Raw genomic sequence first — 14,832 nt, forward strand, 5'->3', positions numbered from 1 at the left:
TAACATAAAGTCAAATACGCAAGGCCTATCTCAGTCTCTCAAGAGTTTTTTTGTGAATAAAATGTTAGAATGTGTTACACCTACGTGCTTTTGTTGTTGTTACTGTGAAATATACCTGAGAACATTTTTGTTCTTTTTTTTTTTTTCCAGATGGCAGAAAGGATGTTCAGGAGAGTAGCTTAAGAGACTTAATAAAAGAGCTGCCAGACACCCACTACTGCCTCCTCAAGTACCTTTGCCAGTTCTTGACAAAAGTAGCCAAGCATCATGTGCAGAATCGCATGAATGTTCACAATCTCGCCACTGTATTTGGGCCAAATTGCTTTCAGTAAGTTAGTGGAGTTTTGCTGTTAATATCATCATGTCCCCCTTTGTGTTTACTACTGTCTGAAATTACTGGGATGTAGAAGCATATTTCAGTCTGAAAATTCAGCCAGCTTATGTTGGAGAAGTTGTATCTTGTTCTTGGGCATGTTAGCCCTGTTTTTCATCCCAATTTGAAGAAAGTAGCTATGCCCTTTTTATAAAACTATGATTTGCTATAAATCAAGTAGCCTTATTTTAAAATCTGGAAATAAGTTATATTTCAACTAAAAGGGGCATTTAAAAAATCTGTAATCAGAAATGTTGATTAGCAGAAAGAGAAGGAGTATGACATAGTGAATAATTTTTTAAATAGTAATAAAGTTCAAATTATTGCCAATAGATGGAAAATTTTGAACAGACTATGCCAGTATCACAAAAATATAACCTCAGCTTCATTTACTGGAAATAAACTAGTCTGTGTTAGTAGATTCTTTGTTGCTAGCCACAGGAACATTTGTAAAGCTTCATATTTTATTCTCCTTCTTATTCCATAAAGCTCTTTAATTTTTGATATGTGAAACATGATCCTGCAATCCAGGGACTTTGCTTTTAACTCTCCTGTTAATCACCTCTGATCAAATACATTCCTCCTAGTTATGAGAAGGGAGAGAGAGAACATTCACACTCTAAAAACTCTCAGAAATTCAGCAACTTTTTTTTTTTATAACATATCTACTTCTCCACTTCATTAATATACAGGCTTATTCAGCTGCCCAGAACTAGTAATATTACAGTCCTCAGAATGACTGTCTAAATATAGATTCTAGTTTAGATTCTAGGGACTACAGGGTTCCAGGTCATTCACAGCCTAATTTGGGTAGAAGTTCTACCTTAATAACTATCCTGATTGTAATTCTAAAGATGTTAACTTTTAAATAATGGCATTTCACAGGATATATTAGGGTGTTGTGAATAAATATCTCAGATGCAGGATCTACTAATTTTTGTCTTATTCAGAAGCTCTGTGATAGTAAAAAGTCTATATTTGTTCTTATATTTGTTCTGCCCACTAAACCTTTGTTTGGTGACTTACATGTGAGAAACGTGTAAGTAGAAAACCATTGAATAATTCTGAAACCTAGATTCTAGAACAGATAAAAATGAATTTGTAAATAGAATGCTTATTTAGTAAGCATTAAACACAGATCCATACCTCATTACTAACTTAGAAATTGGACTTGATCTGGAATTTCTGGTAATCTGCTCCAGTTAGTGAGTCAGAATATTAATTAGTAATGAGTGTTTATTATAGGTTCTAATTAGTATGGTTTTACAGTTTTTCTATTGTTATAACATATACATAAAATAAAATATACCAATTTAACCTGTTTGGTTCTTTTTGAGACAGAGTCTCGCTCTGTTACCCAGGCTAGAGTACAGTGGTACGATCTTGGCTTACTGCAACCTCCACCCTCTGGGCTCGAGCAATCCTCTCACTTCAGCCTCCTGAGTAGCTGGGACTACAGGCACATGCCACCATGCCCGATTAGTTTTTATATTTTTGGTAGAGGCAGGGTTTCACCATGTCGCCTAGGCTGGTCTCGAACTCCTGGGCTCAAGCAGTCTACTTGCGGCAACCTCCCTAAGTTCTGGGATTACAGGCATGAGCCACTGTGCCTGGCCAACTCAGGTTTTTAAACTAATGCTTAGCTAGTTTTAGTATTCTTGACAAATTCCATTTACCTAACAGATCAGTCATTTACCTAAAAGACCAGTCATTTAATGTAGCCATGTAGCTTTTTTTTTTTTTTTTTTTTTTTGGAGACAGAGTCTGGCTCTGTCACCCAGGTTGGAGTGCAGTGGTGAAATCTTGGGTCACTGCAACCTCTGCCTCCTGGGTTCATGCAATTCTCCTGCCTCAGTCTCTTGAGTAGCTGGGATTATAGGCCTCTGCCAGCATACCCAGCTAATTTTGGGTTTTTTAGTAGAGACGGGGTTTCACCATATTGGCCAGGCTGGTCTCGACCTCCTGACCTCAAGTGATCCTCCCACCTCCACCTCCCAAAGTGCTGGGATTACAGGCTGACCTTCATGTAAGCTTTTGAAATGTATGTGGTATAAGGTTATACAATAATTCGCTTACATTTTTAAATTTTCTTGTCTGTTACATCTTCTTTCTCTTTTCTAATGTTAATTTTGCCTTCTCACTATTTATCTTGGCCAGAGTAGCCAAGCTTTTTGTCTATTATTATTCTCAAATAATCCATTTTTAACTTTATTGAATAAATTTGCCTTAACATTTTTCTATTTCATTAACTCCTGTTTTCATATTCATCAATTTACTAGAACTTAACTGGTTTTTTCAAGCTTTTCCCCTGTTTTCATAATATGAAAAATTTCAGTCATACAGTTTGAAGGAGCATAACTTAGATTATACATTTTCTCATTAACTAGATGAAATAAATGTGCTTTATCTCTGTATATATATGTAAATATGTACTTTTTGTTGAACCATTTGAAACTAAGTTGCAGACCTCAGCTATTTCACTGTTAAATACTTAATCATGCATCCTTAAAAATGAGGACTTTTTGCTATATAACCATAATATGTTTATTATGCCTAAGAAAATTGACAATTCCATCATATCATTTGGAGAGTCCATTTAAGTATCCCAATTTGTCACAATTTATTTTTCTCAGAAGAGGATCCAATGGTTCATCCATTCTTCTTAGTTGTTAGGTCTCTTTAGTATGTCTTAATAAAGAACAGTCCTTCCATGTGTGCACACCCACGTGCAGGGGTACCCACGTGGTTGTTTTGTGTTTAACCACAACTTTTTTTTCTACCACATTGACTTTTGAAAAAATTTTAATTTAATGTTAAGTTTCTGGATACATGTGCAGGATGTGCAGGTTTGTTACATAGGTAGACATGTGCCGTGGTGGTTTGCTGCAACACCTAGGTGTTAAGCGCAGCATACATTAGCTGTTTTTCCTGATGCAACCACATTGAGTTTTTAAGAAACCAGACATCATCCTGTGGAATATTGTACAGTGTGAATTTGATTATTTTCTTGTGGTGTGGTTAAGTTGTTTTTCTATCCTCTGAATCTACTATAATCTATAAGTCAGATATAAAATCTTAGTTATATTCAGATTAAGTTTTTTGGGCAGAATACTTTATCAGCAATATTGTATCCTTAATGTTGCATCCCATTAGAAGCCATGTAATGTTAAGTTGTCTCACACTTATTGATGCTTAGTTTGCTTTGTTAGTTAAAGTCACCACTTTCAAATCTCTCTATTGTAGGGCTGTGACATTCCCTTTGCAGTTAGCAAGTAATTCGTTAGGTGACTACTTGGGCATCATGCAAATGCATATTCCTCCCAATTCACTATCTGTTTGATTGTCTGTTGATCATCCTAGCCTGATTCAGTTTTTTCTCTTTTCTCTTTGGGTTGTAGAATGTTGATTTTTAAACTCTACTTTTCTTTTTCTTTTAGTGATATTCTTCTATAAAGAAGAGCTTTCTCTTGTCAGTGGGGAATGAACAATATTAAATTTTCCTGTGCTCATATTATCCCAAATTTGGCAGTTGTAGGAGTCCCTTTAGGCTGGCAACTGTGTCCTTCTGACAAAACCCTGTAATAGTATTTCCTACCTTTCTAGCTAAAGATGATGTCTCAGGATGGAATTAACCATTTCTCCAAGGGGCTTTGGTTTCTTTTATAGAAGAATTATATTTAGAAGCCAAGATCTGGGTGCTAAGTTATTTGCATCTAGGTCTTAATGACTTCTAGAGCAAGGAAATAAAGAAAGAAATGAATACGTGAATGATGGAATGACTGAATGGAAGAAATAATGGATTTATATTGATATTTTGAGTTTAATTTTAACATTATAATATTCTTTCTTAACTACTTTGATTTCATATTTGTAACTCCATACTCTGACAGTGAAAAATCTTGCTTCCTAAAAAATGAGAATATTTATTTGCTTTTCTCCACAACATACATAAAATGTGTATTTTATGTATAGATATAAAGTGTCACAACATCAGGGAAGCCACTGAGTAATGTTTAAGACATCTGGCAGTCTGTATTGTCCCTATATCTGGCTAAGAGTATGCATTCAAAGTAAAGGGTGGTTGTCTTCTCCATTTGGCATATAATTGAGTTCACTTGTTTCCAATTTTTAGAATGCAGAGCTTTTTTTCCTTTTCAATGTAATTTTGTTTAAATTTTTATAACATTTGCATGGCTTAAACATGAAAATTGGCCGGGCACAGTGGTTCAAGCCTGTAATCCCACCACTTTGGGAGGCCAAGGTGGGTGGATCACTTGAGGTCAGGAGTTTGAGATCAGCCTGACCAACATGGTGAAACCCCATCTCTACTAAAAATACAAAAATTAGCCAGGAGTGGTGGCAGGTGCCTGTAATCACAGCTACTTGAGAGGCTGAGGCATGAGAATCACTTGAACCTGGGAAGTGGAGGTTGCAGTAAGCTGATACCGCGCCACTGTACTGCAGACTGGGAGACGGGGCGAGACTCAATATCAAAAAAAAAAAAAGTGAAAATTATGCAAAGAGAAAGAGGTTTACTCAGAAGTTTCCCTTTTATCATTCTTTCTATACTGTTCAACCTCTTGCTGTCTTTGGAAAACATTTTTATTAGTTTCCAGCTTATCCTTCAATGTTTCTTTTTGTAAAAATAAATGTGTATATTTAGTTACATTATGTATATTATGTGATGTCTATATGTGTTCATTCTTATTTCTGTGTCTTCCTTACACTGTTCTTCACTTTGCTTTTTATCTGCAAATCTTAGAGATCATTCCAACAGTTTATTTTTTTACTCTTTTTTTGTGCTTGTGTATTACTTCATTGCTTGGACAAAGTAAATTTTAGTCAATGGTACTTTTCTGATCGTCATTTGTTTCCAGTCTTTTATTGTTAGATATGATCCCACATCAAATAAACTTGTGCATATGTATCACCAAGATTAATTCCTAGATGTGAGATTTCTGGGTCAAAGAACAAATGCCACCATATCATTAGATAGTCCCAATTCCCCTCCATAGAGGATGAGTCAGTGTTACATGTCTATTAGCAGCATGCAAGAGTCTCTGTTTTTCAGTCTTGCCAAGAGGATTTTGTGAAAATTTTGAAGTCTTGCCAGTCTAATAGGTCAGATGTGATATCCCAGTGTGGATTTTTTAAGTTTTAAGAGTTTTATTGAGATACCGTTTATATACCATACAATTTGCCATGTGAAGTATATAATTTGTTGGTTTCGAATAAGTACAGAATTCTGGAACCGTCACCACAGTCACTTTTAGAATATTTTATCATCCCCAAAAGAAATGCTGTGCTGTTAGCACTCACTTCCCATTTCTTCCTAATCGCTCCCCACAACAACCTCGCTCTAGGCAACCACTCCTCTACTTTCTGTGTCTAGAGAGTTGCCTATTCTGGACATTTCATATAAATGGAATCATACAATGTGTGTTCTTTTCTGACTGGACTCTTTCACTTAGCAAAATGTCTTCAAGGCTCATCCATTTTGTAGCATGTGTCAGTACATCATTCCTTTTATGGCAGAATAATATTTCAGTGTAGAGATATACCAGTTGATGTGTTTATCAGTTCATTAGTTGATGGGTATTTGTGTTACTTCTAGTTTCTGGCTATTTCAAATGATGCTGCTATGGACATTTGTGTACGTGTCCATGTATGGAATTATGTGTTCATTTCTCTTGGGTATATAACCAGGAGTAGAATTGTTGGGTCTCATGGTAACTGTTTAAAATTTTGAGGAACTACCAAAATGTTTACTGAAGTGGCTGCACCATTTTACATTCCCTCATGCATTTGTTCCCTCATATATTCCCATCAGCAATGGGATGTGCTTATCATGCAGAAAGAGACTAAAATAAAATATTCAAAGAAAAATAAAACCTGAGGACCTAATAGGAAAATGGCAAAAGACAAAAATATATGAAGAGAAAGACACATGGCCATATACATTTCCATCAGCAATGTATGGGCGAACCAATTTCTCTACATCCTTGTCAAACCTTGTTAATATCTTTTTGATTCCATTCCTGTGGGAATGAAACACTATTTCATTTTGGTTTTGACTTGCATTTCCCTGATTACTAAAGACATTGAATATTTTCATGTGCTTATTGGCCACTTGTATATTTTTGGAGAAATGTTTATTCAGATCTGCCTATTTTTAAGTTGATTTATTTGTCTTTATTATTGAGTTATTAGAGTTGTTTATAAACTTTGCATATAAATTCCTTATCAGGTATAGGGTTTGTAAATATTTTCTCCTATTCTATAAGTTGCCTTTTCATTTTCTTGATCATGTCCTTTCAAGCACAGAGGTTTTTATTTTTGATGGAGTCCAATGTATCTGTTTTTTCTTTTGTCATTTATGCTTTTTGTGTTGTACCTGAGAATGTTTTGGCTAACCAAGGTCATGAAGATTTATTCATCTTTTCTTCTAAGAGTTTTATAGTTCTGACTGTTATGTTTAGGTCTATGGAGTTATTTTGGAGTTAACTTTTGTGAATGGTATAAAGGAGTCCAACTTCATTCCTCTGCATGTGGCTGTCCAGTTGTCCCAGCATCATTTGTTGAAGATTGTTTTTCCCCATTGAATTATCTCAGCACCCTTGTCAAAAATAAGCTGACCACAATTATTGGGGCTTATTTCTGAACTCATAGTTCTATTCCATTGATCTGTATATCTATTCTTATTTCAGTACCATAGTATTTTGATAACTCTGTAGCTTTTTAATGAGTTTTGAAATCATGAAGTTTCAATACTCCAAGTTTGTTGTTCTTTTCAGGATTGTTTTGGCTAGTCTGGTTTCATTGTATTTCTATACAAATTTTAGGATCAATTTGTAAATTTCTACAAAAAAGTTAGCTAGTATTTTGATAGGATGTTCTGTTGAATCTGTAGATCAATTTGGAGAGTACTTTACTGCCATTTTAGCAAAATTAAATCTCCCAATATGTGAGCATGAAATATTTTTTCATTTACTTAGGTCTTTAATTTGTTTCAATAATGTTTTATGGCTTTCAGGGTAGAAGTTTTGCAATTATTTTGTTAAATCTATTCTTAAGTATTTTTTTCTTTTAGATGCTATTCCAGATGTAATTGTGTTCTCAGTTTTATTTTCAGATTGCTCATTACTAATACCAATATAGCACCTGTGTTTTCTTATAAATGAAACTAAACATTTTTACTTGTATTTAAGGGCCATGTGTCTTTTTCCTCATATACCTGTTTGTATCTTTTGCCATTTTCCTATTAGGGCCTCAGGTTTTATTTTTCCTTGTTGAATACTTATTTTATTTATTTTTAGTCTCTTTTATCCATCATAGTCACACTTAAAACTCTAATTTTCCTCTCAGTATTACTTTGTCTCCTCATTTTCACTATTATTTCACCATTTCATTTAATAGGTTGGGTTATCCAAGATATAACTCTGAGACTAAGTTTTCAAGCAGAAGTTTCATTGGGTAGTACTTTTTGGAACCATTCTTTCCTTATACCTATAAGGAACAGACGAAGGTAGGATTAGGCATAAGTTGAACTGCCATAAAGTTGTAACACAGGATTCATTCAGTCCCAGGGAGCTTAGAAGATGGGATGACCTTTCAGATTAATCCCTAATTGAATCAAAGGGTTTAGTCTCTTTACTCTATTTCCATCAATCACTGGAGGTGATCCGTGCCAGGGACATGGTGTAGTCTCAGAAGAGGGACTTGGCCATGAGCCATAAGCAGGCAGCACTTTCAGTGGGATGGGATGGATAATGAATATTTCTGGCATGGAGGAGACACCTGGGCATCACCTCACAGAGTCACTACATAAATATTTTCTTTTAAAAATTCATTAAACCTTGGACTGTGAGCTATATATGTTGTATATGATTTTTCTAAGGAAATCCTCAATATTCCAATTTCTAAGACAAATAAACATCCTCCTGAATACTTTATTGTTCTTGGGAATTAGCAGGAATTGCTTTCCATAAGTTGTGATAGTTATTACAGTGAGTATTGGATTTTCAGTGGTTTGGAGAGCATGACATATAAAAGGAAGTTAGTCTAGCTCTTATTCTGCCAATTAGTAGTCCTTATTCTACTAATGCAGGTAGATTTGACCTGCATTGTTTATTTTCCTGTTAAATATTCTGTAAAACAGGACCCACAGAGTTTGCTTTGAAATTTAAGTGAAACTGTAAGAGAAAGTTCTCGTACATAGTAAGCAATTGACTGAGTGGTGTTGGAATCCATGTGCATTTAATTAAATACATTTAAAACTGCATTAAGGGAAAGATCAGGTTTTATGGGTTCTGCCCATCATACTACTTAATGAACCAGGGGCTCTTTAGAAACATGAGATAGAAGACATGACATTCCTCTTATCTCAGTTGTCATAGTTCTCACTTAAAACAAGCTTCTCACGGTATTGAGTATGCTTGTTAATATTTAATGGAATAGAAAATGTTCTTGCCCAATAAAATTTCCCAACACAAGCCAACTTCTTCAACTTAGTATTTGTATAGACACCTTCTGACCTCCTCAGATTGCCTTGACTCTACCCCTCTTCCAGACCAGTCTGCTGCCACCAGGCTTGAACCTTTCTCCTGCCTTGGGAATGCTGGATTTTTCTCTTTGGCTTCTGCCTTATAGCTGGGTCAACCAGCCACCTGCTCAGAGTTCCTGGCTTCTGCCATCACTTTTGAACCCTAGACTCGGATCTTAATTCCTGATGGGGTATCAGAGTCATGGGATATGCCTGGAAATCTAGAACAGTTAAATAGGAGTCAGGAGGAAACATGGATTTTTTTCTTCTTCCCATGGAACACATTAAATATTTCTTCATCCCATGGCTTCTCCTTGCAGCTTATCTGGGGAATTCCAGACTGCCAAGCAAAGCATCTGTCGAGCAAACTGTTATGTGTCTTTGTACTAGCGAATAAGAAATATTTAGGTATTTCTAATATAATGAATCTCATGCATACCCAGTGTTACCCTTAAATATTCTTAAAGTGTAAAATCTCTCACCTAATCTTTTTTTTTTTTTTTTTTTTTTTTTTGTTGAGACGGAGTCTCGCTCTGTCGCCCAGGCTGGAGTGCTGTGGCTGGATCTCAGCTCACTGCAAGCTCTGCCTCCCGGGTTTACGCCATTCTCCTGCCTCAGCCTCCCAAGCAGCTGGGACTACAGGCACCCGCCACCTCGCCCGGCTAGTTTTTTTTTTTTGTATGTTTTTAGTAGAGACGGGGTTTCAATGTGTTTGCCAGGATGGTCTCGATCTCCTGACCTCGTGATCCGCCCATCTCAAGAAAATATATTTTCCTAATGTATTAGAACTGTCTCCTACATCATTAGGTGCACAGTGCCTTAGAGCAGATTCTAAAGAAACCGAAAGAAAACAAGGCAATGATGAGGATGTTGGTGTATTTTGACAGCAGGGATACCAGGCAGGGTGGGTGAGAAAAGGAGGCAAGGAGGGATGTGAAATAATGTAAAGTGTGCACAGCTCTTTCACAAGACACATAACAGTTTTTATTTGCCATTGTTTAGAGTGTATTTAAAAATCTGTTTGTTAAGTGATATTGATGAACAGACCAAAGCCTTGGCTTTTGGTTCTGGGTTTTTTGTTTGTCTGTTAGTATTCTTGGCACTTTGCATTAAACTCATTGTGCACACTTAGTTTTTACAATTTGATAATATCCATGTCTTTTATCTCTAATAAACTTGCTATTGCTACTGATGAGTACATCATTTTGATCAAATTCTGCTTCATATCTCTGCGTCCTGTGCCTTTTGTCTATAGATATGTAAATTAATTCTATTCCTTGAAACAAGTGTTTCAGTACTAACCAATAATATAAAAAGTAATTTTGAGGGTATTCCTGAAACTTTCAAAGATAAATCAGTTTCATATTTTGAATGATAAGCCCTTCTACTTATTCTTCTATCCAAGATGTTACATTTTTTCTTAGTGGCAGCACCAAAAAAGTTTTAAAACTGCTGTTGGTCTTCAAGTCTTGCAGAAAAACATCACAATAAGTTAGAGTTTAATACACCAGTAAATATTAGATGAGATCAGCTAAATTTGTAGACACAAACATGATGTATAATGAGATATTATAATGTTGCTGTCGTTTTACCTGCTAGTCACTATTAAACAGCTATATTTGGTTTGCAACACAAAAGTTACTTTTAGAAACTGGTAATTTGGATTGAAAAGTATAAATAGTTGAAATTTAAAAAAATTAAGCCCGAGCCCTAGTCTCACATATTCATATATTTATAACCTGTTTTCTGTTTATAAAATGCAAATTTTTCACTTGTTAGCGTAATTATATTTGTTATTGATATTCTCTATAAATATATTTTTGGAATATTAAAGAATGGGTGCTTGGAAAGTTTGGCCTTTCTCTGCCTAAATCTGCACCAGCCTTATGTAACACCTATTTCATTGCCTGTAGTTCTCTGCTGGCAATCCTACTGCCACTTGTAACTGTGATAATTGGCTTGCTACTTAAAATTTCTTTTCAAAATATGTATAAATTTATTTTTATTACAAAAGTAACATATGCTCATGGCCAAAAAAAATGTTTTCAGACAAAATCCCCCACAGTATAAAGATAAAAATAAAAACCATCCATTATTCTACTAACCAGACTTAATCCCTGTTCACACGTCACTTTATAAACCAGACTTAATCCCCACGTGTCAGTTTATGTGCTTTCATTTTGTTTTCTCTGCATGCTCACATGATTAAAGATGGGATAATAAAGTAATACCACTTTATAACCTTTATTGAAAAACTTACTATTGTTTATCATGACATGTCTCATACTTTTACATGTAATTCTACATCATCATTTTTAGCGACAGCATAAAGTTCTGATCTTTAGAGCAATACAATTTATTTAAGCCATTCTATAAATTGCATTTAGAATGCAATTAGAAAAATTAATTACTTTTTTGTTTTTTGAGATGGAATCTTGCTCTGTCACCCAGGCTAGAGTGTAGTGGTGCGATCTCGGCTCGCTGCATCCTCCACCTCCTGGGTTCAAGCGATTCTTCTGCCTCAGCCTCCCAAGTAGCTGGGATTACAGGTGTGTGCCACCATGCCTGGCTAATTTTTGTGTTTTTAGTAGAGATGGGGTTTCACCATATTGGTCAAGCTGGTCTCAAACTCCTGACCTCATGATCCACCTGCCTCGGCCTCCAAAAATGCTGGGATTACAGGGGTGAGCCACCATGCCCGGCCAATTACTTATTTTTATTTATTTTTGGCAATAATAATAATAATAGGCAATATTTATTGAGTTCTTACTAGGTTCCTGGTAATATTATAGATGCTTTTTATATATTTCTTCATTTTATCCTCAAAACCCTATGAGGCAGGTACTATTATTATCTCTCCACGTGAGGAAACTTGAAGCACAGAAAGTTTAACCTGCGTAAGGTCACATGACCAGTAAGAGGTTAGAGTCAGGATTCTGAATCCAGGCCTGGCTCCTCAGCTCCAAACTCTTAATCACCACTCAATAACTGTTTCCCTTATAAACAGCATTGCAGGAGCTATTCTTGAACATACATTTTTCACACTTAACTAATTATTTTCATTGGATGTACTTTTAGAATTAAACTTGCCTAGTTAAAGGGTATATGTATCATCAAATTTGTGCTCTAGAAAGGTTGCACCAGTTCATGCTGTGAGCAGCAATATGTGAATGTGTCTCCTTTCCCATACCTTCTCTAGTACACATGTTATTCTTTTTAATCTTTGCCAATATAATAAATGAAATTGTTTCTTTTGACATTTTTGCTTATTTAATTACTATAAGGTTTAACATGTTAAAAGCGTATTTTCCCATGTAGTTCTTTTGTACATTGCCTTTCACTCTCTTCTTTGAGTTTTCCTAAGCTGGTGCTCATCTTTTTTATGACTGATTTGTAGGAGTTCCTTTCTTAATACAACTATTAATCTATTGTTGTGTATTGGAAATATTTCTCTGAGCTTAAGATTTATTTTTGAAGCTTTAAAATTTTTGCCATAAGGAGTTTAAAGATTTTGTTAATTCTTTATATCAATTTGTGTTGCTTGGGTTTGATGTTATCCTTAAAAGGCCTTCTGCCTCAAGGATAGAAGAGTATTTATTTCTATTGTCTATTAGTTCTTTTGCAGTTTCATTTTTCTTAGTATTTAAATCTTAAAAGTGTGGAAATTATTAGAAAAGGTATGAGTAGGTAATCTAAAAGTTATTAAATAGTCACATATTTCATCTTAGCATATTTATAATATTTTAATATTTAGATCCCAAATCCTAGTGAAAGCGATTAATACTTTGCAATACGTTGTGACTTAAGGATTTAATTTTTCACTCAAACAATTACCTTGCTAACTGAACAACAATAAAAAATAATTCATACTCTACCAAGTAATTCACAATGTCACTTTTGTCATTATATGAAGTTCCTAAATATATTTTGGTCTTATAGGGGCTCTGCTGTAATACTATGATTTATCGGCTTCTCTGGTGCTAGAATCATACCTTTTATATTTGAATATCAGGAACAATATCTTTCCACTTCATTCTTTTTCAGAATTTTCCTGGGTAATTGTGTACATATGTTTTCCCAGAAGAATCTCGTAATTATTTTCTAGGTTTCAAAATTCCCATTGAGCTTTTTTTAGATTTAACTAGGTATAGTTGAAATTTTTAAATATTGAGTCTTTCATCTAATAAAATGATGTACCTGCCCCACTTAATCCAATTTCAAACTTATTTATTGTTATTTCCTTAAATTCTAGGAGCTTGTAAAAACACAAAATTGTAAAGTATACAGTAAAAAATTACCCACTAATCCTATTACTTAGAAATAATAGCTTTAAATTTTTAAATCTATTTTCTTCCAGTATTTCCCTGTGTATACATTTTTAAAATTTTAATCAGTTATATTTTATATACCTTTTTAATTGTGCTTTTTTTTTTTTTTTTTGAGACGGAGTCTTGCTCTGTTACCCCAGGCTGGAGTGCAGTGGCTTGATCTTGGCTCACTGCAAGCTCCGCCTCCTGGGTTCACGCCATTCTCCCGCCTCAGCCACCCCAGTAGCTGGGACTACAGGCGCCCGCCACCATGCCCGGCTAATTTTGTTTTTGTATTTTTAGTAGAAATGGGGTTTCACCATCTTAGCCAGGATGGTCTCGATCTCCTGACCTTGTGATCTGCCCACCTCGGCCTCCCAAAGTGCTAGGATTAAAGGTGTGAGCCACCGCACCCAGCCTTAGTTGTGCTTTTTAAACACAACATTAGGTTATAAATATTTCCTGTGTCATTCAAATCCTTTAGTTTACAGCATTTTTTTTTCTTTTACTTACAGCCAGGAATTTTTGTATAGAAGATGACAGACTTGTACTTATTAAGTTCTGTGTGTATAAAAAAGTGTATTCTTCAATTATTTATTCCTCATGGTAAATCCATAAATATAGTTGTTACTTTCAGACTTTTATAGATTAAAAAACTGAAGTGTAGAAAATATTATTTAGGATTACTGAGTTAAAAGAGAACTTGTAACACTTCCTGATCTGTTTTAGTTAAAACTCACAACTAGGCAAGAAAATAATCAGTTACTTTTTAGAGAGAAAAAGCCCAAATTGTTGCACAAGGATTTCTATGTTATCATTGTCTCTTGGTGAAGTGGTTATAGGTATTAGATTGAACCATGTAAAACTGCCATTTTTCTAGTTCGAAATGGTCAAATACTGTAGTTTTATATAATACAGTCTTAAAGTAATGTGAAGTCTATTATTCCTTGGGTTCAGCTGAGAATATGAGTTTGTATCACATAAAAAATTAAATATTACTGATTGAAGATAATATTATACATTATCCTCTAGATGTTCAGTTATTTTTTTCTGGGACTCATGATGTTGTATAACTTTATATGCTCCATATATAGTCTTCCTCCAGATATTCTGTGTGAAGAAGGATGGAGCAAACTTTATTACTCAGCTATTAGTGTTAGTAATGATGCTTCAGGTCTTGGTTTTCAAAACAAAAAGTAATTAGAAAGGATACTTTTTGACCTTGGTCTCACTGAAAAGGAGATAGTAGAATAACCTTAGATCTACAAATGATTACTCCGCAAGCTAATTGCTTGATTGTAATATATGTGGGTTAGCAATCAATTGTTTTGAAAAATACGCATCGTAATTCTGAATTTCTATATGAAATAATGCACTTTGTTATATTACAAGGGAGCAGTGATTTTTTTTTTTCCTGGTAATCTCTGGTCAGTGAATTTTAGGTTAGTGCTGATAAGAGAAATGGTGAATTAAGTAAGTGGTTTGCAGGTGTTTTACCTCACCAGGGTGATGCAGAGTTTTTAGAATGTGTGAACTCTTCTCTGGAATAGACAGTGGTACCCCTTTATTTGCAGTTTCACTTTCTATGGTTTCATTGCTTTGTATATCAT

General features: G+C 34.8%; 1 protein-coding gene across 2 annotated transcripts in view; it reads left to right on the top strand.

Annotated features, from left to right (window-relative positions):
* Positions 1 to 14,832, top strand: part of FAM13A (family with sequence similarity 13 member A) — a 329,503-nt gene that overhangs the window by 63,205 nt on the left and 251,466 nt on the right. For both annotated transcript variants that reach the window (XM_025385808.1, XM_025385807.1), the window contains one exon: positions 151 to 328. In XM_025385808.1, the coding sequence (XP_025241593.1) occupies positions 151 to 328 (178 nt within the window). The remainder of the gene's footprint in view (positions 1 to 150; positions 329 to 14,832) is intronic.

Source organism: Theropithecus gelada, chromosome 5 (assembly GCF_003255815.1).
Source record: "Theropithecus gelada isolate Dixy chromosome 5, Tgel_1.0, whole genome shotgun sequence".
NCBI classification, from domain to species: Eukaryota; Metazoa; Chordata; class Mammalia; order Primates; family Cercopithecidae; genus Theropithecus; species Theropithecus gelada.